This window comes from Onychomys torridus, chromosome 12, assembly GCF_903995425.1.
Source record: "Onychomys torridus chromosome 12, mOncTor1.1, whole genome shotgun sequence".
Taxonomy (NCBI): Eukaryota; Metazoa; Chordata; class Mammalia; order Rodentia; family Cricetidae; genus Onychomys; species Onychomys torridus.
Window position 1 is genome coordinate 14,104,779 of NC_050454.1, and position 25,741 is coordinate 14,130,519.

General features: G+C 43.7%; 1 protein-coding gene across 1 annotated transcript in view; it reads left to right on the forward strand.

Annotated features, from left to right (window-relative positions):
• Nucleotides 1–25,741, forward strand: part of Slc12a8 (solute carrier family 12 member 8) — a 147,132-nt gene that overhangs the window by 102,457 nt on the left and 18,934 nt on the right. Inside the window, exon 10 of the mRNA XM_036203779.1 lies at nt 544–1,168. Coding sequence (XP_036059672.1) covers nt 544–1,168 — 625 coding nt within the window. The remainder of the gene's footprint in view (nt 1–543; nt 1,169–25,741) is intronic.

Consider the following 25,741-nt stretch of genomic DNA (forward strand, 5'->3'; position numbering starts at 1 on the left):
AGCAATTAAAATGTCTCCCCGCATCCATGCCCTCCCCTCCATGAATGCCGGGCATGTGTAATTATGTGTGCACGAGCACACATATGTTAGCAACTTCTCTGTTCTGGTCACCAGTGATTCTGCTGTGTCCTCTGGGTGGACTTGAATAACTTGCCCCTGAGCTGTGCACCCAACCTGAGTAAGCAGAGAAGGTCAGTGATTTGTAACCACATGGGGGCCTCCTATTTGGGGAGTTGAAACACCAAGACTTCCAAAGTTGTACGGCAGTGACCCATGTTAATAGTGAAGTGCCCCGTGCCCCATGCCTCTGGTGTTTTGGAGCTACTACATGACCCTGCTGCATTGTGTGATGATGTGTTAGTTCAGGTCTCACACTGACCCCAGGGGTTGGATGTTATTTTTCCAACTTCACGTGGAGAGAATTTCCTAAGATATTACATTTGATTTTTATATCATTTAATTGTAAAATTTCTGAAACTTTCTTTCTGAGATTTCATAATTCTGTGGATTTTGTTGTTGTTGTTGTTGTTTTTGTTCTCCTAGAAAGGGCCAAACAAAACACCTGTAGCAGCCATCTGCCTGACGAGCTTGGTGACCATGGCCTTTGTCCTTGTGGGTCAGGTGAACGTTCTGGCGCCCGTCGTCACCATCAACTTTATGCTCACCTACATCGCAGTGGACTACTCTTACTTTGCCCTCTCCATGGCTTCATGCAGTCTCCCCCAGTCTCCCGAGCCAGTGCCCGGAGAAAGTCCAGATGCCCTGCGCTGCTCTGAGCACCTGCTCCAGGACAAGGCTCCCAGCTATGGCTCTGGTTCCCCTGCTGGAAGCCTCTCTGAGGGCACTCTGCTGGAGTTCACCAAGGACATGGATCAGCTCCTCCAGCCCACGGGGAGGCTCGAGAGTGGTCAGCTTGGGTCAAGCGAGGGGAACCGGACCCCAAAGAGGCAGAAGAGGAAGTGTAAGAATGGCGCCAAGCGAACCCTACAGGATAGCTTCCTCTTAGATGCCAGGTCTCCTTCGTCCTTTCCCACAGAAGCCTCTGACAGGTGGCCCACTGCCTCCTGGGAGGAGCCAGCATCCTGCCAGAACCAGCAGACTTCTGGGAGTGAATCACACGACCAGCTTGTCACCAATCTGTGCACCCAGCCTACAGTGAACAGAGAAGGTAAGTGCTCCAAATGCAAATTTTGGGGCCTCCTATTTTGGGGTGACCACCAGTTGCTTTACCTCCCTGGTTATTACACCCCAGTTTTCCTAAGTTTGGGTAATTTGAATATTTATTCCATAATGTTGAAATTTAGGTGCCAGTTAAATTATTTATAACTCTACCCTGTTATAGATACACTAGCTAATTTTAGACAAAAATTTCTATCTATTGTGTGTAAGAGCTGGGAGCCAGAGCTTAGAAATTGAGTATCATTTTCCTTTTAGTCAAAATGAGGTTGGAGCTTAACCACCATGACTCAGACTAAGTTAGCCTTTGGTGAGGACCCTTCCCATTGCTAAGGACTCACAAAAGTTTGTTGGTGGACGAGGACTCTCCTAACACAGGCACCATGGGCTGAAGGAAATGGTAGTTAAAGGAGTCTAGCGTTTCTTAAACCTACAAGCACATCACAAAGAAAGTCATTATAGAGTGTGAGAAATCCCGAGAGAAAGAGAAAATACCATCTTTGAGGACCTGGTGCTTTGTAGTTTGCTCTAATTTGGAGCTGGAATGTTGCCCAAAGGCCTGTGTTAAATGTGTGGCCAGGGATGGTGCAATTAGGAGGTAGCAGAACCTTTGAGAGAAGGAGCCTATTGGGAGGTCTCCAGGTCCTTGGAGGTATGCTCATCAAGGAGGTTTAGGGACAATGCTGCTCTCTTTGCTCTATGGCCTGTGATATAAGCAAGTTTTATTCTATCACATGGTCCCATCATGGTATGATACCCTGCTAGCAGGCCCAAAGCAGTGAGGCCAAGTAGTCATGGACTGACACCTCTGATACCGTGGGCCTAAAATAAACCTTTTTGCTTTAAAAATTGGTGAATTCGCTAACTTTTTATTGCTATGATAACATGCCTGAGAAAACAACTTAAGGGGGAAAGGATTTATTTGGGCACCATTTCAAAGTGTTCTGTCCATGCTCAGTTGATGCCATTGTGTTGGAGCCTGTGACAAGGTTGTGCCTCACAGCAGAGAGGCACAGTGGGAGAAAGCTGCTTACCTCCCAGCAGTCAGGAAGAGAAAGGAGACCAGAAAAGAACCAGGGGTAGGACATAACCTACTACTATGCTTCCTCCAGTCAGGCCCTGCTTCCTAAGAGCCCATTCAGTATAGACTCATCAATGAATTCATTGATACAGTCATAACTCGTCCCCTGTAGCGCTAACAAGCTGGAGCCATGCCCTCAGCAATAAGACTTTTAGGAAGACATTTTCTATTCAGATTGTAATTGACTGAGCTGATCATCTCAGGTGTTTGTTACAGCGGCAGAAGCTGACTCATACATGTCTATTACTTCATGTAGTATAACAGATACCAGCATCTTCCTGTTTACAAAGGAAGACTTCCAGTGAAGTCATAGAGAAGTTTGAACAGATTCTTTGCATGACTTGATATCCCGTGATCTCCAGGTTTACTGTGTGCCTTTGATATCTAGGTACTTTGTGTCACACCATCTCTGTACAAATAGGTGTGGGCAGAAGGCAAGGCAGAGGTCATAGACAGAGATATCTAAAAACAAACACTTTGTATTTTCCTACTAACTAGCTTTTCCTCCCTTCCTTCTGACTTGGTGGGACACTTTTAGTGGTAGGAGTGTTATTAGAATATAAAGCATTATTTTATTTTTATCAAAAGCATAAGCATACAGTTTGATAAGCCAAATGGCATTAAAAGTCACACTGTCAGGAACAGTGGTTCCCATACTTCCATATTGTCCTTCTTTGCTATTCATAACACCCAGTCCCACCCCAAGACCAAAAAACAAAACAAAACAAAACTTAAGACTCAGCCAAAGAGTTTCTTCTTCTGTTAGCCTTTCTGTGAATTGTAATGCCCGCCCACACACCTTTTTTTTTAGTTTTATGAGGCAGAGTCTTACTGTGTAGCCCTGGCTAGCCTAGAACTTGTAAACCAGGCTGGTCTCACACTCATAGAAATCCCCTGCCTCTGTTCCCTGGGTCCTTGGGATTAAAGTTGTATGCCACCATGCCCGGCAGCTTATAGACAATCCCTTTAACTACACATCAAATCTAGGGAACAAGAAATGTCTTGGCTACAATGGTATAGTGAACGATTGTCATGCCCATCACTGAATGTCCTTCCTGTGTCTGAAGAATTTCCAACATCATGAGTCTTGGGGGTAGGCTGAGGAAGCCTTTCACACTCAAAACCACAGGTGCCAAATACTCAGGTTTACAGCATCAGCTGCAGCTGTAGTTCAGGCACAGGACCGAGGACATGCCAATCAGATAAACCCTCCTCAGACTGGGAACTGGGAATCGGAGGAAGTGAGGACGTCAGAGAGCTCTCTGGAAGTATGTTGGAAGGTACAGGACAGTGCAGCAGCAGTATTTCCTGATACATACCATTTTTGAGTGTCAGCCTGGCTCTAGAGTCCTGACCATGCTCTTTAGTCTCTCCAGCTATCTTCAGAGATCCTTTGAAAACGTAGTTAAAATTCACTCAATATATAATTATTATCTGAGCCATTTCTGGTGTACAGATTAGTGTTATAAATATATTTATATTTAAGTGAGACAGCTTCTACCATGGTCATTTCCTTCTGATAAAACTGAAACTGTATCCATTAAACAACCACTCCCATTCTCTTTCACTGAGCTCCCTGATCACCGTTGGGAAATGCACCCTGCTGAGCCTACATCCTTCATGTTGGAATGACGATGATGCATGTTAGTCTTGCGTTGACTTGAATCAGGCGGTGGTGACGCACACCTCTCATTCCAGCACTCAAGGCAGAGGCAGGTGGATCACTGAGTTCGAGGCCAGCCTGGGCTACAGAGCGAGTTCTAGGACAGCCAGGGCACAGAGGAACCTGTAGATGAATATCTAAGTGGTCTTATTAAATAAAAACACAGAGCCAAACATAGGGGTGAACGCCTTAGAGATCAGGGAAATAGGAATATCCACCAGCTAACCTTACCTCACCACACTGCAGCTTCCAAAGTGTGCTACTTCCTGTCTACAGGCGCCTTTATTGTCTTGCTGTTCTGCCTTCTTACTGGCTTGTAACCCATCTACCTCATTTTCTTGTCACTGCCTGTCTGTACAGACCTCCAGGTCTTTATGGTTAGTACTGGGATTAAAGTAGTGTGTCACCACACCTGGCTCTGTTCCCTAATATGGTCTTGAACACACAGAGCCCCTGCCTGCCAAGTGATTGGATTAAGGGTGTGTGCTATGTCTGCCTGCTATGTCCTCTGATCTCCAGGCAAACTTTATTTATTAACACACAAATACAACACCACCACATTTCAGCATAAATAAAATATTACCACAGGAATCCTTTCTCAAAGCAACAAAACAACAACAACAACAACAACAACAACAAGGTTTTTGTTAACTTGACACAAACTAAGTCACCTGGGAAGAGGAAACCTCAATAGAGAAAATGCCTCTATCTGATTGTCCTATTGATTAATAGTTGTTGTGGGGGAGTCTATCCTGCTTGTGTGTGATGTCATCCCTGGGTGAGTGGCCCCCAGTTGTATAAGAAAGCAGGCTGAGCACTCTACAGGGATCGAGCCAGTGATCATCAGCCCTCCATGGCCTCTGCTTCAGTTCCTGCCTCCAGACTCCTGCCTTGAGTTCCTGTCCCGACTTCCTGTCGTGATGGACAATGAGCTGTAGGATGAGGCAAACCCTCTCCTCCTGAGTCGCCTTTGGTCCCAGTGTCTATCAGAGCAACAGAAAGCAACCTAGAGCAATGCCCAATCCCATTCTGTCATCTCTGCAGGTTTAGGACATTTTCTTCCTGCGGCCTCTCAGGTTGTCCTTTTCATCAGGACTGGAGCCTGGAATGGGGGTGTGCACACGCAGGGTAGGGGGGGGGGTGGGGGGGTAGGGCGTTCTTGACTTCAAGTGTAGAGGGTTGAGAAGATCCTTGTTTAAAACAAACCTGATAAGTACTCCCACTAATTTCTCAGTGCCTCTGGTTCCCTAAGAACAAGACCTTTCTACTTTCTGGGTTTTGCCTGTCATCTTTTGAGATCTCAGGGTCTCATTATATAACCAGATTGGTTTTATAATTGTTATGTATCTGAGGCTGGCCTTAAACTCAGGTAGGCTCCCTAGTCTTGGAATTAGAGTTGTACACCACGTTACCCAACAAGACCTTTGTATCTTTGCAGATGTCTTCCTCTGTCCATCATCCACCATGTTGATACCGTGGGTATTTTTCTTTCTTCCACAGTATTTTCAAGTGTATTATGTATATTTCTTTAGTTCATTTTCCAGCTTTCTTTTGCATTTAGTCACCTAAAACTGTTTTTCTGTTCTTGACAGGGCTGCAAATACACAAGTAACGTGGGAGTCAGCTCCCTTCCCAGGGCGCTGCACACACAGACAAGTCTCCTACTGCTGTGGCTGTCAATGTTTATGTTTGTTAAGAAATGTCCCACCTGCTCACTGATTTCCTTGATAATTTCCCAAAGCTCTGCTGTCCGCTGTCCCTAACCCTCCCAGTCTGTCTTGTTTAACAGTCCTCTCTTTCCTTGTCATCTTGTTCTCCTTTCTGGAACATGTCACAAATTCATTTCTCAGTTCTTTTGGTGATTTTTGTTTTAAAAGTCGCTTGCTGTGTCCGACATAATGAGGCTTGATTACCAATAACAAAATCACAAGACGGTAGTGATTTAACTTGCCTCCTACAAAAGGAGCCCAAGGTGGGCACAGCAACTCCACAGTCCTGAGTGGCTTGGACTCCTTTTTTTCATACCACCCACACGTAGCAGGTTGTTCTGTGATCCAAGGTGGGGCTGCTGGAGGCTTGCCGTTACATCATAACCAGGCAGTAGAAGAAAGAGAGAAAGAGGCACAAAAGATGAGCCTCCAAACTGTGTCACATGGGGCTTTCCTCGAAAGCCCATTCTGCCTTGCTGTGTTTCCATGGTTGGCGTTTAGTCACGTGATATGGTTAACACAACCTGCAAGACGGGGCTAGCAGATGTCTTTTTACCCGGTGTCTTGCTGCTTATAAAATGATGCATTGCTGTTTGGTTTCTTCACCAGGAAGGCTGGAAGGTGGAATCTGCATCTGGGCCATGTCATACTGTTTCTAATCTCCAGACACTGGGTTGTAACCTGACTTGTCCATCTCTTCATTTTGTTCTCTTTGAATATCGTCCTTGTTTGTTCTGTGGATATAACTGCTTCAGTCGTGTGTGTCCTTGACAAATATCATCACTTCCTCCTTGTAAAAACCTTTCTGCCCTGCAATTTCTTCCTGTTTTCTCTAGATTCTTTTCCTTTGGTGTCCCCTCCCTTCGTCTGTTTTCCCTCCCCTCTTCCCTCTCTCCCTCCTCCCTCCCTCTTTCCCTCCTTCCATCCTTCTCTCTTTTATTGCAAAGACATTTTTTAAAAAATAATTTTTCCATATATTATACTCTGATCACAGTTTCCCCGCCATCATTTCCCCCGAGGTCTTCCCTCCCCTCACTCATCCAACTCCATACCTTTTTTCATTCTCTCTCTGGAAGACAAATGGCCAATCAAAACCAAACTAGAATAAAACAAAACAAACAGACAAATGGGGGGCTGAGGAATGCAAAGAAAAAAGCACCACACACACACACACACACACACACACACACACACACACACACACATGTCACAGAACTGGAAACTATAAAACTATAAGAGGCAAGCAAAAAACCAAGGAAAGGTAAGAATGCTCAGAGCAAAGCATTATGAGACAAACATCTCCAAAAATCCCACTGAGTTCGTTTTGTGTTGGCTATCTATTACAGGTCTTGGGGCACCCCTTAAGTGTGGCTTGTTCACCCAATGGGGCTCTAATTGGAGAAAACTAATTTTTCCTTTGCAAGCAGTTATCAATTGGAGATAACTTCTGGGTTAGGGATGGAGCTCGTGTCCATTTCCCTTGGGGAGCTATCTGGCTTGGACCTGTGTAGGCCCCTGTGCATGTTGCCACAGTCTGTGAGTTCATGAGTACATCAGTCCTGGGGTGCCTGACAGGCACTGTTTGCTTAGTATCCTCCATCCCCAATGGCTCTTCAATCTTTCTGCCTCTTCTTCTGCATAGTTCCCTGAGTCCCAAGGGGAGAGAGAGGCTTGAACAAGTCATCCTCCTTTTAGGATTGAGTGTTCCAAGGCCTCTTAGTCTGCACAGTGTCCTGTTATGGGGTCTCTGCATCAGTTCCCATCTCCTGCAGGAGGAAGCTTCTCTGATGCTGGCTGAGCATGACACTGAGCTATGGGTACAGCAGAATGTCATTAGGAGTCATTTTATTGCCATGTTCCACCAGTAGAACCATACTCCTTGGTTTCTCCCTAGGTCCGTGACCTATCTAGTCTCAAGCTCTTGGCCACCCAAGTGTTATCAGGCATGAATTCTGTCTCATGGAGTGGGTCATATCATATCAAATCAAATCACATAATGGTTGGTGACTCCCACAACGTTTGTACCACTATTGCACCAGCATATCACGTGGACAGGTCACCATTGTAGATGAAAGAGTTTGGAACTGGGTTGGTGCTTACCTTTCTCCTTTGGCAGTGTGCAGAATACTTTCCAGGACCATAAACACTAGTCAGTAGGGGTTATGGCTGTAGTTAGGCACCATCTTGACTCATTGCATTTAATGTGTTACATAGATGTTGTCTTTAGCAACAGGGCCTTACAATCAGTTTGTGGAGAACAACCAATAGCCCTGGCAATAGCCTGAGTTGTTTGGGGAGTTTCCATGTTTCAATTTATGGTGAGTGAGGTCTAGTTGGGGTTTTCGTCTCCCTTGTTATTTGGTGATACTATTTAGATTTAATATATGTAATATATATATATATATATATATATATATATATATATATATATATATAATATTATATGTATATATTAAAGCTACTGTAGCAGGTTTCCATATGACCCCTCAACTGGCCCTTAGTGTTAGCTGCCCTTCCCTGTATTTCCTCCCTTACCCCCTCTTTGCTACCGCTCTCCATTTAATCCTCCTGTTCCAGTCTCCCCACCCCTCCCTCCATAAGTATATATTCCATTTCCCTACACTAGGAGTTCCTTCCACCCTGCTCAGTCCCTTACTCTATACTTAACCTCTGTTGTTATGTGATAGTAGCACATCTATCAAAGACTTAAAATCTAACATCCAACATATAAGAGATACATACCATATTTATCTTTTAGGGTCTGGGTTATCTCACTCAGGATGATTTTTTCCCATCTATTTACCTAAAATTTCAATTTTTGAAAGCTGAATAATATTCCATTGTGTAAATGTACCACAGTTTCATTAGCCATTCATCTGTTGATGGACATCTAGGTTGTTCCCAATTTCTGGCTATTATGAATAGAGCAGCAGTGAACGTGGATGAGCAGGTGTCTCTGTCGTAGGATATAGAGCCCTTTGGTTATATCTCAGAGTGAAACAGCTGGATCTTGAGGTAGATATAGTCCCAGCTTCCTGAGGAACTGCCATGCTGATTTCCATAGTGGCTGTACAAGTTTGCACTCCCACAACAATGTTGTGTTATGAAATAAAATGGCCCCCAGAGGGAGTGGCACTATTAGGAAGTGTGGCCTTGTTGGATGAAGTGTGTCACTGTGGAGTTGGGCTTTGAGGTCTCATAGATGCTCAAGCCATGCTCAGTGTGATATTCAGTTCACTTCCTGTTGCCTTCTGATCAAGATGTAGCCAGCACCATGTCTGCCTGCACACTGCCATGCTCTCCACCATGATGATAATGGACCAAACCTCAGAAACTGTAAGCCACCACCTCAATTAAATGTTTTCCTTTATAAGAGTTGCTGTGGCCGGGTGGTGGTGGTGCATGCCTTTAATCCCAGCAGTCGAGAGGCAGAGGCAGATGGATCTCTGTGAGTTCAAGGCCAGCCTAGGCTACAGAATGAGTCCCAGGAAAAGCTCCAAAGCCATACAGAAAAACCCTGTCTCAAAAAGCCAAACACGCTCCCCCCCCAAAAAAAAAAAGAGTTGCTGTGGTCATGGTTTCTCTTCACAGCAATAGAAACCTTAACTAAGACACCCCACATGAGCTGTCTTTATTTTATTGATCTTGGCTATTCTTACTGATGTAAGATGAATTCTCAAAGTAGTTTTGATTTGTGTTTCCCTGATGACTAAGAATGCTGAACATTTCTTTAAGTGTTTCTCAATCATTGTGTTTCATCTTTTGAGAATTCTCTGTTTAGTTCTGTACCCCATTTAAAAAAAAGATTTATTATTGGGGACTATGCAGGTCCAGCCCCTTGGTAGTAGTCCTCTCCCAGGGTCCAGGAAGAATCTACAACCAGCTGATAATTTAATCTTTGATGAAAAGAAGTGAATCTATATACATGAAACCCCTTAGTCCATACACTTTATTCTCTGAGTCAGTTCTCTCTACACAGCTTCTATTGTGCTCTCGTGCCTGGCTCCTCTCGTGCCTGACTTCTCTCTACCTTCATCTGCTGTCCCCTCTAGGTTCTATCTTAGTTCTGCCCATCTAGGTTCTCGTCCATCTAGTTCTTCCCATCTTAGCTCCTCTTCCGTCTCCTTCTTCCTCATCTTGTCCTTCCCCATCTGGCTCTTCCTCATCTTCCATCTCGTTCCTCTAGTACTCTCTTCTAGCCCTTCAATCTAGTTCTTCCCCATCTCGGTACGTTCCTCTCCAGTTCTTACCCATCTTCTTCCATTCTCTTTTTCTCTTCTCCGTCTAGCCCTTCTCTGAAAATAAAACTGCCCTTTTATCCCTTTGACCCTTAACTCTCCAAGCTATCTCTGCTCCTGCCGTTTCTGGCAAGTGTGTTCGGTCGCTAGGCAACTTGACTAGGCAACTTCCATCGCAGCTTGATATTCCTGTAAGTTGGAATCCTTTAGGTCTGAGTTAATTGTTAAGGGTGGATCTAAAACTAGAGATAAGACTTTGGAAAGGAGAAGGTTAAGCTTAATTAGCACATCCGCCAGGCCTTCTCAAACAGGTAGTCTGGACACTTAAGTCTGTTCTTAGAGAGTACAGAGGTATCTCTGATAAGATACTTTCCTTGGTCTGGGGATGGACCTGGCTGGATGCTGCCAATGACGATAGTTATAGGGAGACTTGAACTGGGGTTCTGGCTGTGCATAGCTGTCAGTGCAGAAGGCTAGCTAACTATTCCTAGAAGTGGTTAGGTAAGGAATTAGAGGTCTATAAAGTTAATAAGGCTGTAAGAAAGGAGGTTCTGAGCTAAATTGTGTGAAGCTATTACTTAAAGTCCACCTGACCTAGGTGGTGTCTCTATGTGGAATTTACCTTAATTTCAGGAGACTTATTATGTGGTGGTTTGGACTGTTATTCCTGTTAGTCCTTGAATGTGGCTAAGAGAGATATCTGATTCCAGCACTAAAAGGTGAAGAAACGGATGGGCCTGAGGGAAGGAAGTCTTTCCTGGGGTTGTTCTCCAAATACCTTGAACGTATATGTCCAAATAGTGATCAGTCCACACTGTTAGCAATTCTTAGGGAAAAATCAATTGGGAAAGCTATGATGGCACACATGATTTTCATAACAGAAGACAGCTGATATATAACAAGACAAATAGCACCAAAAGCTCCTTGGAATTTGGCTTCCTCTGAAGGAATTACTTGATCCCTTCAGGAGTGGCTTTGCATAACCAGCTGAGTTCTTATAATATATTCCTGCGACCCGTAGCAATTTATTTATTTAAGTACTTGATGTATATGGGTGTTTTGTCTGTATGTACATTTGCACTCTAGAAGAAGGCATCATGTGACTATAGTTATAGATGGTTGGGAGCCACCATCCAGGTACTGGGAATTGAACTCAGGACCTCTTGAAGAGCAGCTCTTAACTGCTGAGCTATCTCTTCAGCTCCCCCCCCCACCCCATTTTTAAGTGGGTTATTTGTTTTTGTTGTTTTGCTTTGTTTTTTAAGACAGGGTTCCTCTGTGTAACAGCCCTGGCTGTCCTGGAACTCACTATGTAGTCAGGCCTTGAACTCAGAGATCTACCTGCCTTTGCCTCCCTTTAACTAGGATTAAAGGCATGAACCACCACCACCTGGAGGATTATTTGTTTTCTTGATGTACAGGGTTTTGTTGTTGTTTTGGTTCTTTATATATTTTAGATATTAACGTTCTAGATATTAGATGTGTAATTGGTAAAGCTCTTTCCCATTCTGTAGCTTGCTGCTTTGTCTGAATGAAGGTGTCCTTTGCCATACGGAAGGTTTTCAGTTGTATCAATTGTTGGTTCTAGTGCCTGTGCTATTGGTGTTCCATTTAGAAAGTCTTTTCCTGTGCCAGTGAGCTCAAGACCACTACCCAGTTTCTCTGCTATCAGATTAAGAAATACATAAGAACTTATGCAGATGTCCTTGATCCACTGGACTTGTGCAGGGCGATAAATATGGATCTATTTGCATTCTTCTACATGCAGTACCATTTGTTGAAATGCTGTTTTTTTTTTTTGTTTGTTTGTTTGTTTGTTTTTTTGAGACAGAGTTTCTCTGTGTAGTTTTTGTGCCTGTCCTAGAACTCACTCTGTAGACCAGGCTGGCCTCGAACTCACAGAGATCCGCCTGCCTCTGCCTCCGAGTGCTGGGATTAAAGGCGTGGCTGCTGCCCAGCAGAAAATGCTGTCTTTTTTTTTTTTTAAACTGTGTATTTCTGGATTCTTTGACAAAAACCAGGAGTCCATAGGGTCTTAATTCAATTCTGTTAATCAACATGTCTATTTTTGTGCCAATACCATGCTGTTTATATCACTATAGCTCTGTAGTAGAATTTGAGACTGGGGATGGTGATACTCTAGGAGCTTTGTTTTGTTTTTATTATTATTCAGGGTTGTTTTAGCTATCTTGGTTTGTGTGTGTGTGTGTGTGTGTTTGTGTGTGTTTGTGTGTGTGTGTGTGTGTGTTTGTGTGTGTTTGTGTGTGTGTGTGTGTGTGTGTGTGTGTGTGTGTGTGTTTATATGAAGCTGAAAATTGCCCTTTCAATTTCTGTGAAGAATTGTGTTGGCATTTTGATGGAGATGTCTTCAAATCTGGACATTGCTTTAAATAGGATGGCTATGTTACTATATTAATCCTGCTGTAGATCCATGAGCATGGGGGATCTTCCCATCTTCTGATATCGTCTTCAATTTCTTTCTTTAGTGTCTTAGAGTTTTTATCAGACAAGACTTGCTTGGTTAGAGTTGCCCCAAGAAATAAATATATATATATATTTCTCTGTCTGTCATTTGTGTATATGAAGGCTACTGATTTTCTGTATAATTTTGTATTCTGCTGCTTTGCTAAAGTGTTTATCGGCTATAGAAGTTTCCTGGTGGAATTTTTTAAGGTCACTTATATATACTACCATATGATCCGCGACTAAAGATACTTTGACTTCTTCCTTTCCAATCTGTACCCCCTTGGTCTCCTTCAGTTGTCTGATTGCTCTGGCTAAGACTTCAAGTACTGTATTAAATAGGTAAGGAGAGAGTGGACAACGTTGTCTTATTCCTGATTTTAGTGGAAATGCTTTGAGTTTCTCTCCATTTAAGTTGATGTTGGCCATGGGCTTACTGTAAATTGCCTTTATTATGTTGAGGTATGTCTCTTGTATCTCTAGTCTCTTCAAGACTTTTATCATGAAAGGGTGTTGGATTTTTGTCAAAGGCCTTTTCTGCATCTAATGGGATAATCATATGGTTTTTGTCTTTCAGTTTGTTTATATGGTAGATTACATTTATTGTCTTATATATATTGAACAATCTCTGCATCTCTGGGATGAAACCTTCTAGATGTGCTGTTGGATTCAGTTTGCAAGTATTTTATTGATAATTTTTGTATCTATGTTTATAAGGGAAATTAGTCTGTAATTTTCTTTCTTTAGATGGTTCAGGTATCAGGGTAACTGTGGCCTCATAAAATGAATTGGGCAATGTTCCTTCTGTTTCTATCTTGTGGATAATTTGAGGAATATTGGCATTAACTCTTCCTTGAAGGACTGGTAGAGTTCTGTGCTAAAATCAGTTGGCCCTGGGCTTTTTGGTTGGGAGATTTTGAATGACCGCTTCTATGTCACTGGGGCTTATAAGTCTATTTAAATTGCTTAGCCTATCTTTAACTTCGGTAAGTGGTACGTATCAAGAAAAGTATCCATTTCTTTTAGATTTTCCAATTTGGTGGACTACAGATTTTTAAAGTATATCCTATGATTCTCTGCATTTCCTGGTGTCTGTTGTTATGTCCCCCTTTTCATTTCTGATTTTGTTAATTTGGATATTCTCTCTGCCCTTTGGTTAATTTGAATAAGGGTTTGTCAGTCATTGATTTTCTCAAAGAACCAACTCTTCGTTTCATTGATCCTTTTCATTTGTTTGTTTCTATTTTATTGATTTCTGCCCTAAGTGGGGTTATTCCTTGCTGTCTGCTGCTTTTGGTTGTTATTTCTTCTTCTTGTTCTCGAGCTTCCAGGTGTATTGCCAAGCATTTACTAGATCACCTGTTTATCTTCTCATGGTTACAACTAACAGACACTTGGCCTTCTGCATCCATATCTGCAGATTTAATCAAATACAGAAGAAAAGTATTTGAAAAAAATTAAGTCACCACTGTCCTGTTTTGTATTTAGTCCTGTGGTAATTGCATCTATACTGAATCAAACATTATTATTCTTTTTTTAGCCTTACTACATAATACAATTTGATAACTGCTTATACAATGTTATATTGTATTTTTAGGTGTGATAATTAATGTAGACATAATTTACCATGTTAGAGAATGTGTAGGGTCTATGAAAACACTGCATTTCATATGTGAGATGTGAATTTTGGTATCCATGGGGATCCTGAAACAAGTTATCAGTGGATGACAAGGGACAGACGACTGTCCTGAGAGCCATTTGGAGGACCTGAACGTAACAAGACGTGTTGTTTGGGGAACCTTACTGCAGAATGGTTGGGAGTAAGCTGGCCTCTTCACGGGCCCAAATGTGAACAGCTGAAGGCTTTCTCTGAGGCTCTCATTCTTTTTGGGTCTAGTCTGTGGGAGAGGGGAGACACAGATGGCAGCTTGCATTCTGGGAGTTGGCAAGTCCTACTGTGTAGGGCCCAGCCCTTCAGTCCCCCCCTTCTCTGTTCCTCTGTGTCAAGCACAGACACCATGGCTGGCTTTCTTCAGAGGAAGAATACCTTGGACAGAGGATTGCAAAAGCAGAAGTTGGTGCTTGGCTTGCTGGGAGAGGAGGGTCTTCGTCCATAGCAGAGACAGGTCTATCATCAGCCAGCTGGCCTCAGACCTGCTGACGTCCTCCAGGGGGAATGGCCAGCTTCTGTCAGCACCATCTGTGGGGCCCAGAGTTCACCTCTTCTGTTCCACATAGGCTACCCTCACCGTTACTTCACGTTCTGAGACTCCCTTCTGTCTCTGCTCTTTGTTTTGGGGTTTACTCTTGTTTCAATGCCTTTCTGTCTTCTGTGTGGGTTTTCCAGACAGACATGTGGTCAGTCTGTTAGTTAATATTTTTCTATTTCCCTACTATCTCTCTGTTTATATGGATGCTCGTTCATGTGCCATGGTGCGCATGCTGGTGCAGAGGTCAAGGGACAAGCTGCAAGAGTTGGCTCTCTCCTTCTACCACGTGGGTCACAGGGATTGAACTCAGGTCACCAGGCTTGGCAGAAAGGGCCCTCACCTGCTGAGCCACCTCACTGGGCCAGTCTGTGATCTGTAATGAATGAAGTGGGCACTGCTGTCCAGGCTAAGGCATGCCACGGCTTTGGGTGACTATTCCCTCTGTCTCCCTCTCATCTACCTTTTCCTTGGCACAGCCACACCTTATCTCCTTCCTGGACTTTTGCCGAGTCCCCAGACTAGAGTCCTTCCTCCAGACTCTCCCCCTCGTCCTCCTTGAAGTGCCCATGGAATGACTTTTCTACCTTGCTTACAAGCTCTGTGGACTCCCAGCCCTTCTGTCAGAAGTCCACATCTGTGTCACCAGCAGTTCTTCAGCCCTGCCCTCACCTTCCTCTGGGCCACATACTCCTGACCACCCAAGTACGGAGCATCACAGCCGAGCCCAAGCTAGGGCCAGAAATCCATCCCATTCTGCTCCATCCTGTCTTCCACGGCCCATGCTGTCCCCTCAGACTGTTTTTCCTCCTCCTCCTTTCTCTATTTGGAAAACTCTGACGCTTAAAATCCATCTGGCTTTTTAAAGACTTTCACCTCTTTTGAGGACTTAGAGAATTTTTCCACTGCAATGAAAACACTTGATTCCTAGGAGACGCCCAAGTCCTTATCACATCGTGTTAGACATTTATATCAGGTTTGTCCCCACACTCATATTCAGGCCCATTCATCTGCTTGTCTTAAGGAAAATAAACATTCATTTTCTTTCTCCTCCATGGCCCTGGTACTCCTCTGGATCGCACCCTGGACCTTTTGACCTTTGTGTCCGTCACAACGTTCCCTCCTAGTCCAGGGGACGAAGCAAACATCTGGTAAGGTTTAGTAAATGGATGAACAGTTGAACAGATGTGGCCCAAAATGTGAACCACTGATCAGCAAACTAGACTAGAAGAGTTAAACTGTTAGACAAACATGGTCTTTAATAAGCCAATCAGTTTAATAAGCCATCAAATGATAAGAATGAGTCGGAATCAAATATTCTTAATTGCGTGGGTCAAAAATAACTTGGGACTGGATTTTATACCTTACGTACACATAGAGTCCTTATTTTTACCAGCTGGGCAAGAGAGATACTCCTGACTTTCATCATCAAAGAAGAAAGAAGCTGATTAACTAGAAATAAAAACCATTTGTACCATGTAGTGTCACAGAAGGGGACAATTATCCTGCCGAGCACAGCTGATAAAAGCGTTACCTTCTAAAGCACATTAGTCTTCAAAACAGGAAGGTCGGGCTGCAGGTTCTCTTTGGGGGTCAGGAGGCATGAATACATAGTTTACATTGGAAACATTTGGGGCCCAGATCCATTCATATCCATTCAACATTCAACAGGATTTTAGTCTTTTTTCTTTTCTTTTCTTTTCTTAGATGGTTTTCCTGTGTAGCTCTGGCTGTCCTGGAACTCACAGAGATCTGCCTGCCTCTGCCTCCTGAGTGCTGGGGTTAAAGGTGTGTGCCACCACTGCCTGGCTCAGAGTTTTATTCTTAGGTATATATTGCCAGTACCTAAAATTAGCAATCCTGTTGAGTGAGTCCCATGAGATTTCACAGCAGTAAGTCTTTAATATGAATTATTTCACCCTAAAGCACAGAGTCAGGCATTTGCTATTAGCCTTTTATAGATGATAAAATGGAAGTGTGGAGAAGCTGGGTGCTCTTGATGGCAGACAGTCAGAGTATGAGCACAGGTTTGTCTGACTTCAAAAGCATGATACTGAGTAATTAGTGGTTTAGAGCACTTACTGCTCTTCCAGAGGACCCGGGTTCTATTCCCAGCACTGACATGGCAGCTCACAACCACTTGCAACTCCAGTTCTAGGGGATCCAATGTCTCTGAAGGCACCTGTATGCTTGTGGTACACATAAATGCATGCACACATACACCTAAATTTAAAGGAATAAAATGCATAATCCAGAAGTGCATGCCATGTGCTGAGGGTACCTATTATGAACTAGACTATGGTATGGATTAAGTGAATACAACCTAAGTCATTTTTTAGACATCACTGCAGCTGTGTGTAGTGGCCCACACCTGTAATCCTAGCATGCAGGAGGCCGAGGAAGGAAGATTACTAGGAATTTGAAGCCAGCCGGGGCTACCTAGTGAGTTTCAGGCTAGTGTGGGCTGCACAGTGAGATACTGTCTCGAACAAAGACTGTTAAGTCATTAACAATTTAAATAAAAGGCACATGTGTGTTAACCAATACAATTTACTGTAAGCCACATCAGTTCATTCTTGGACCCATTGATTCAACTTTTTCATCAAATTCAAGAGCACGTTGACCATTGTTTCAAGTGTTTCCTCCAGCACTGGGTTTCTCTTGTCTCCACGGAACTCCTGTTGAACATCTTTGGTCTCTGTCATTGTCCCACAGGTCACTGAGGCTGTTCCTCTCACCTCTGTTTTCTTTCTGTAATTTCTGCTGTCCTGTCTTTAAGTTTACAGGTCCTTTATTCTTCTCGATTCGCTGTTGAGTCCATCTAGCAAGCTTTTCATTCCTGTCTCTGCGCTTCTTAGCTGGAAGATTCATTCTGTCCCCCTTTATGGTCTATATTTCTCCATTGATAGCTCCTGTTCTTAAGGCTGTTGATATCATGGTCCTTAGGCCATTGGGGCTCTATTTTCCTTTAGTTCCCTGCATGTATTTACAATGAGTGTCCTGAAGTCTTTCTTATAACATGTAGGCTTACCCATAGTTTCTTTCACTTGATTTTTGTTTTCTGTAGGAATGGATCACAGTTTCCAGTTCCTTTGCATGATGTCTTATAATTTTGGGTTGCAAACTGGACCATGTACATAATATATTGTAGCATCTCTCAGTTTAAATTCTTATGTTTTTGTGTACTGGTTTTTGTTTGTCTGAGTAAAATGTCTGGATCTGAACTATGGGACAAGTCTCCTCTGTAGTGTATGTGCTGCTGCTGCTGATGTCTTTTTTTAAAAAATGTATATTTGTGTTTTGCCTGTATGTATGTCTGTGTGAGGGCATCAGATCCCTGGAACTGGAGTTACAGACAGTTGTGAGCTGCCATGTGAGTGCTGGGAATTGAACCCTTGACCTCTGGGAGAGCAGTCAGTGCTCTTAACCTCTGAGCCATCTCTCTAGCCCCACTGCTCATGTCTTTAGTTGGCTTTATAGTCTAGTTTTAATCTTCGACTTTTGAAGCCTGCTCCCCTCTCCCAGAAGGTGGTTCCTGTGTCTACAAGGTCCATAGACTTCTTCCACCTGCAGATGTCGGATTTGTGTGGAGGCTGGGAAGCCTAATTAGTTTGGGACAGGTCTCCAGTCTTCCTTGGCTTTTCCATTTTTTCCAGACATCAAGGCCTTCCCATTCATCCAGGGAAACATGGGAGCTATCTGGTCCTGCCATGTCTTTCCAAGCTCTCCCAGTGGATTTCTAGACTACGGTTCTGCTTGACCGAGTCTCCCTCCTCACATTAGCAAAGTGAAGGAGTGACAGATTCCCCATTTGTTTTTCCTGTGCCCACATATTTAGCTTCAAAAGCTAGCTCTCCTCCCTGATCCGAGTTCTTTGTCCCCTCTGGAAGCTGGCAAGAAGGCCATAGAATCACTGTCAACATCCTAAGCTACAGCAATTGTTTTGTTTTGATGTGTTTTAAAATTTATTCTTTGATAGTTTCATATGTGCACACAACATGTCTTGATCATATCCAGCAGATTTTTGGTTTCATTGGATACTTGGGATTGAGCAAGAGACCTGGATATCTCAGGCTATCCCAGGCAAGTGCTCTACCACTGAACAACAGCCTCAGCATTGTTTTTACTTTTTGTTTAGAGATAGGGTTTCACTAAATTCCTCATGCTGGTCTTGAACTTGTAATCCTCTTGCCCTGGTCTCCTGAGTATATGAGACTCCATTTCTGCTATACTATAGAGCCTTACACTCCAGCAGGTTTTGAAAAAAATGAGTGCTTTTTAATTATTTTTCTCATTTGGCAAATTTCTGAAGCCCTGGAATAGTTGTTTGTGTGTGTGTGTGTGTGTGTGTGTGTGTGTGTGTGTGTGTGTGTGTTTAACTTTTTTGTATTTTACACTTATTTTGGGGGAGGAAGATTCACTCGTCTCTTCATATTGTCGTAGCTGAAAGTCCATCTTGTTCTCTGATCATGGAAAGCGACCTTTGAAGATGTAACAAGAATTGAAAAATTATATGATTGACCTGATGTGGAAAAATCTGCTTGGGGAATTGGGTATCAGGGAAACAACCCAACCCAAACAGCAAGCCAAAAGATTTGTTCACGATTGTTATGGTGACATGGTTTGTATTGATGACAAGTTAGAAATAAATGTTCAGCATTTGGAAAGCAGCTAAGCAAATTGTAATATCAATATGATAAAAATATCACATGGATTTTATACACAATTCTGTGGAGACTGTAACAGCATAAATCTTTGGTTTCTATATGGGGCTTAGGATCCTGTGTTTATATATTCCGATAAAGATGCGGAGGGAAAGTGGTGGTGCATCTTAGCAGTCAAGTGCTTGCTTGTCACACACAGGCTCTGGATTTGATCCCCAGAGTCACAAAAAGAGGGAAGTGGGAGAGAAGGAGTCGATTTTCAAAGATGGTTTAGTAGAGATTTTAAGTAATTTCTACAAAATTACTTAAATTCTTGACTGAAAAATGGACACAGTTGGGTTCCCGAATGCTTAAAATATTTGTATGTTGCCGAGCAGTGGTGGGCCACGCCTGTAATCCCAGCACTCGGGAGGCAGAGGCAGGTGGATCTCTGTGAGTTCGAGGTTGAGGCCAGCCTGGTTTACAGAGCTAGTGCAGGACAGGCTCCAAAGCTACAGAGAAACCCTGTCTCGAAAAAAAAATTATATATATATATATGTGTGTGTGTGTGTGTGTGTGTGTGTGTGTGTGTGTGTGTGTGTCTATACATGAGTTTCATGCACATAACACATCATAGACATGGCACTGGGTTTTCAGTTAGCACTATGTATTGTTTATCGCTTTGCTGTTATTAATGTGGATGATGTACTGCTTGCTTGCTCGGTGCTCTCCAACTGTATATTTGATAAAGTACAGCTGCCTTCCTACTTATTACTCCCTGGGATTGCTGGCCTGAGGAACTAGCCTCTCCCCCTCAAAGGTTTGTAAGATTTGCTTCTTGTAGTACAGTCTGCCAAGAGAAAAACCTCCTTTAGTCAGTCTATAAAGGAGCTGGGACCTGGTCATCTAGAATTAGGAGTGACTGCTGTTTTGTTACACTGTGCAGAGTCATTGAGAAGCCTGCTGAGAATTGTTCTTTCCATGGTGATGACTATAGGGACAGTGGGATGCACAGCTCTAGTCCAGCTCTTGGGAGGGAGAGACGGGGGAATCATAAGTCAAAGACAAGTCTAATCACTGACTTTGAAGTCAGCCTGGGCTATGTGAGACTTCATCTCAAAATAGCAAAATCAAAACAAGGCTGTCTACTTGCCAAGGGAATAAACCCCTTCCTTCTCCTCCTCATGTTCTTGAACCGTCCCCCCTATACCCCCCCACATCCCACATACGTACCCACACCCCCATACACCCACATGTACATACCCCCCACACCCACACATACACACCCACACATACACACCCCACACTCATACCCACACATGCACACCCACACACAACACCCCATAAAATGCACACCCACACATATACACCTACACAAACACACATACACACACACACACATCCCCCCCACACCCTCCCATCCACACACCCACACCCACATACATAGACCCCCCCCTTACATATGCACTTGCACATACACACCCACACATACTTCCTTTAGGAACATCACAGACACTTTTTTTTTTTGAGCTGAGGATCGAACCCAGGGCCTTGTACTTGCCTTGTGCTACTCTACCACTGAGCTAAATCCCCAACCCCCACAGACGCTTCTTTTGGCTTGCTCTAGAGGTGTGTCCTGATAAGCCCTTAGTAACTTGAAGATATGGTGGGTGGAAAATGCATGGAATACACCCAGCCTACTGAATTCCAGCCTCAGCAGCACAGGCCTGTTAAATGTCTGTTGTTGCCCTTCATGATGATGGGTCTGGATGGAAACTCTGGAACCGTGCAGTACAAGAGCATCGTGCTGACCCAAAGACCAACCCCCGCCCCCAAGCCCAGTTCCCACTGGATGCGGAGCCCTTCTGCACCTTGGACCAGTAGACAAATCTAAGTGGCACCATCTGGAGTCAGGAACTAATTATGTAATTGAGGTTGTACGAGAGCAAGTGTTGGAAAAGAGAGAGTTTAACATCTGACACATCTCAGAGAGGCAGAAATATGCGTTCTTGGCCAATAGTGTTTCTTCTGAACCGAAAAGGCAACTGTATTTCATTAAGCCTGTGATTGAAAAGAATGACTCACACAATGACATGTTAAAATTACACATCTTAAGTCATAGCACTCATAACCAAATTCCTTCTTTAAAAAACAAAAAAGTAATGGAGCCAGACATGGTGGCTCATACCTGAATCCCCACACCCAGGAGACTGAGGCAAGAGGATTCTGAGTTCTAGGCTTACCTGGCTTTCATAGCTAGACTATCTTAAAAAGAAAAAGTCATAAAGCCATCTGTTCAAACCAATGGTAGATTTTGACAGCCTTTGCTTTAATCCACAATTAGGAGACATATTGAGTACTTCTTATGCACAAACTCTTAAATGCCTGGAGGTTTAAAAGAGGCTATTTGTCATTGGAATTCAGATGTGTAGAACTCCGAATGGAGTGCTTGTAAGCACACAATGAAAGCAAATGGGTTTCAAGAGCACGGAGAAGATGTCTTTGGGGGTGAATGGCTTATTGGTTCAACCACATGTATGGAGCATCCCCATTCCATGGTCCGTTTTAAGTGTTAGAAGAACATGCTGAGCAGATACAGGAAGGTTTTGGTGTCAGGGAGCTTTCCTTCTTGTGGGGGAAGATGCATAATTAGCAAACATACATTGCAATGTAAGTGATAAATACAATAAAGAGAAATAAGAAAAAAAACCCAAAAACAACAACAACAAAACCCAAAAAACCCAGATACTGGGACGTAGACTGGGGTGGCATATCAGCTACTTTACACATTGCTGAGGCAAAGATACTTCACAAGAACAACTTAATTTACGGAAGAAAGGGTCTATTCTGGCTTACAGTTCAAGAGTGGAGTCCACTGTAGCAGCAGGAGCTTCAGGAGGCAGCTGGTCGGTCACTGCTCAACGAGCTTCTGCATTTTCACCTAGTCTAGTATTCAAGCTCAAAGAACAGTGCCATCCACTTTTATGATGGGTCTTTCCACCTCAGTCAACCTAATCTTGATAATCCCTCACGGGCATGCTAGTCTCCTAGATATTCTAGATTCTATCAAGTTGGTAAAGAACTCTAACCATCCCTGGTAGGAAGGAAGGTATGGCGTGTCACACACCTTTATCAGAAAAGATCTTGTTGGGAGATAAATAAGCTAAACTGTTCTAATGAAATAAAAATGTTGGTTTGCACACAACAGAAGGTTATTTCTCGCTTGCATTAAATCTAAGAAGATGTTCCAAGTCTGTGGGAGGTTCTTTTCCATGTACTGCTTCAGGGAACCAGGCACCTTCAAAGATCTGAAGACACACAGACCCCAGGACCTTGCCATGCTGACATCATGGCTGAGTTGCACATTCAGCTCTCAGGCAGAGAAAAAACAGAAAGGGCAAAGGTCTTGGCTCAGAAGTGACATTCTGCATGGCTGCTCTCTCTTGGTGAGATCTTGGACATGTGGCCATGTAAATCCAAGAAACCCTTAGCAATATGGTAGCTGTGATATCCGTCACAGGACCAGCCGCAGTCAGCAGATGAAGGAGTAAAGTGTCTTAGACAAGAAAGGCAGCCAGAGAGGTAGTGAGGAATGATCATATCCAGAATCAACTGGACTTACAGATGGAACAGAGGTAGAAGGAGGAGAAGGAGAAGGAGAAGTCAGCATGGATATTAGCTGTTTGCAGAAATCATATCATTGACTCAGTCTTCAAAGAGACTTAGGAAGGATAGATTTCTGATTTAGCCATGTTAAGTTTGAGGTGCTTAGCAACCTGCCCAGGAGAAGTATTAGCAAGGCAATTAGCTATTAAAAACTTAAGTTCAAAGGTGATCTGGACTTGGAGTTCTTGTTGTGTGGCTAGCATTTAAATCACAGGACAAGATGAGCTCTCTTAGAAGTGGACACGTAGGGAAAAAGAAGGGTGCTGAGGATTGGACATGGGGGTGGTCCTGCATTTTTGAAGGAGGGGAGGAAATAACAAAGGGGACTGAGAAGAGGGGGAAAGGAAAACAGGAAGGTGGGGTGCCCTGGAGAAGAAAGCATTTCAAGGATGATGAACAGGCATGAATGGGGTTTGAATTAGATTCAGATCTTTGGCAAGCTCGGTAAGAGTACTTAGTGGGATCAGCTGTCTCCAGAGTGGACTAGTGAAGCCATATGTGATGGTATATACCTATGATCTCAGCATTTGAAGGTTGAGGCAGGAGGATTGCAAGTTTAAGGCCAGCCTGGCTACACAGCAAGACCTTACCTCAAAAACAAATGAAGAATGGATCGAAAACATAATGGGCTGTAGATACTGAACAGATAAAATTGTAAAGAAGGTTTGCTGTAAGAGAAACAGAGTAAAGGGCTGTAGCTAGTGAGTAACCCTGGAAGTACTTGTTTAGGTGAGAGAAATGGCAGGTAGTTATGTGTAACAGGACTGGTTCAGAGGGGGATAGAAAAACTGGCCATGTGAGAACAAGGTTCTGAGCAGAGCAAAAGCACTGGATCCAGGTTGTACTGAGTCGGGGATGTGTCTGAGGAAGAGGGGGACTGAGCAGCTGTAAAGGGGGCAGTGGAGAAGAGGGTGCAGACCCAGGTGGGCCGAAGATCCGGTGAGCAGAAGATGTGGAAGTTCTGTTTGCTATTTCAGCACTTAGGAGAATGAGTTCAGTGAACACAAGATCACTGAGAAGCTAACGTGGAAACAGATGTGTGTGCTAGGGAGCACCTGCAGCCTTAGACTGAGTAACCTGTCCGTCAGTGTTGCATTACTACAACACCCACATTACTGTAGCAGCTGCATTGCTGTAACACCTGCATTGCTGTGACAGCTGCATTACTGTGACACCTGCACTACTATAACACCTGCATTACTGTGACACCTGCATTACTATAACACCTGCATTACTGTGACACCTGCATTACTGTGACACCTGCACTACTATAACACCTGCATTACTGTGACACCTGCATTACTGTGACACCTGCATTACTGTGACAGCTGCATTGCTGTAACACCTGCATTACTGTGACACCTGCATTACTATAACACCTGCATTACTGTGACACCTGCATTACTGTGACACCTGCATTACTATGACACCTGCATTACTGTGACACCTGCATTACTGTGACACCTGCACTACTATAACACCTGCATTACTATAACACCTGCATTACTGTGACACCTGCATTACTGTGACACCTGCATTACTGTGACACCTGCATTACTGTGACACCTGCATTACTGTGACACCTGCATTACTGTGACAGCTGCATTGCTGTAACACCTGCATTACTGTGACACCTGCATTACTATAACACCTGCATTACTGTGACAGCTGCATTGCTGTAACACCTGCATTACTGTGACACCTGCATTACTATAACACCTGCATTACTGTGACACCTGCATTACTGTGACACCTGCATTACTATAACACCTGCATTACTGTGACACCTGCATTACTATAACACCTGCATTACTGTGACACCTGCATTACTGTGACACCTGCATTACTGTGACACCCACATTACTATAACACTTGACATAACAAACTTAAAAAGACAAAAAGTTCATTTTGGCTGACAGTTTGGGAAATTTTCACCCACAACCAGTTAGTCCGTTGTTTGAAGGCCTGTGTCAAGATGGCAGACACGTCATGGCAGGAGTGTGTGTTGGAACAACCACTCACATCATGGAGGAAAGAGGAGGAGGCCAGCGTCCCTTTCAAAAACATGCCTCAATGACCAGAAGACCATGCACTAGACTCCTGGTGCTTGCCATGGTGAGCTTTGAGAACACTGACTGTCTAAACTATAGCAGCACCTGAACTAGGTAGGAAGGTAGTGAAAACAGGAAGTAGGAAACAGCAGAAATATTCCAGGGTCCCTCTATGGACCAGGAGTGAAAGATGGCTGAACAAATTAGCTGAAAAATATGATACAGATATATACGTATACATAAATACACACACACACACACACACACACAGTTAGGTTACCTGTGATGACAACTCTTGAGTGTGGCTAAGGAGAAGAAATCCGAGTAAGTGAAAGATTGATGGAGCAAAGCTTAGAAGGAACTGAGAGAGGAGGGTGCTGAGTGTGTTGTTTATATAAAAGTTACCAAGAACGGAGGCAGAGTGCTGACAGAGAAAGATGGCCGATCACGGGCTGAAACCTTCACTCAGAGGTAACCAGGGAGATGGTGAAAGACTGTGACGATATAGGGCAAACTGTCAGACTTGCTGTTGCTGTTACAAGTACCCAAGGAAGGTGACTTCAAGGGAAGAGTTGTCTGTACTCTTCGCCTGACTCTTTAGTGGTTTCAGTCTATAGCTGTCCATTGTGTCGCCTCTGGGTTCATGGTGTTGCAGAATGTCATGGTGGCAGGAGCTTGCAGTCCAGGCTGCTCACCTCATAACGGACAGTAAGCAGAGAGAGAAGAAGGGACAGGGGACACCACACACTCCCCAGAGGCACGTCCCCACCCTAGTGGCCTCCTTCCTCCAACTCAGACCCAGTTCTAATGGCTCTCTTAACTCCTAATAATGCTATCAGGTTAT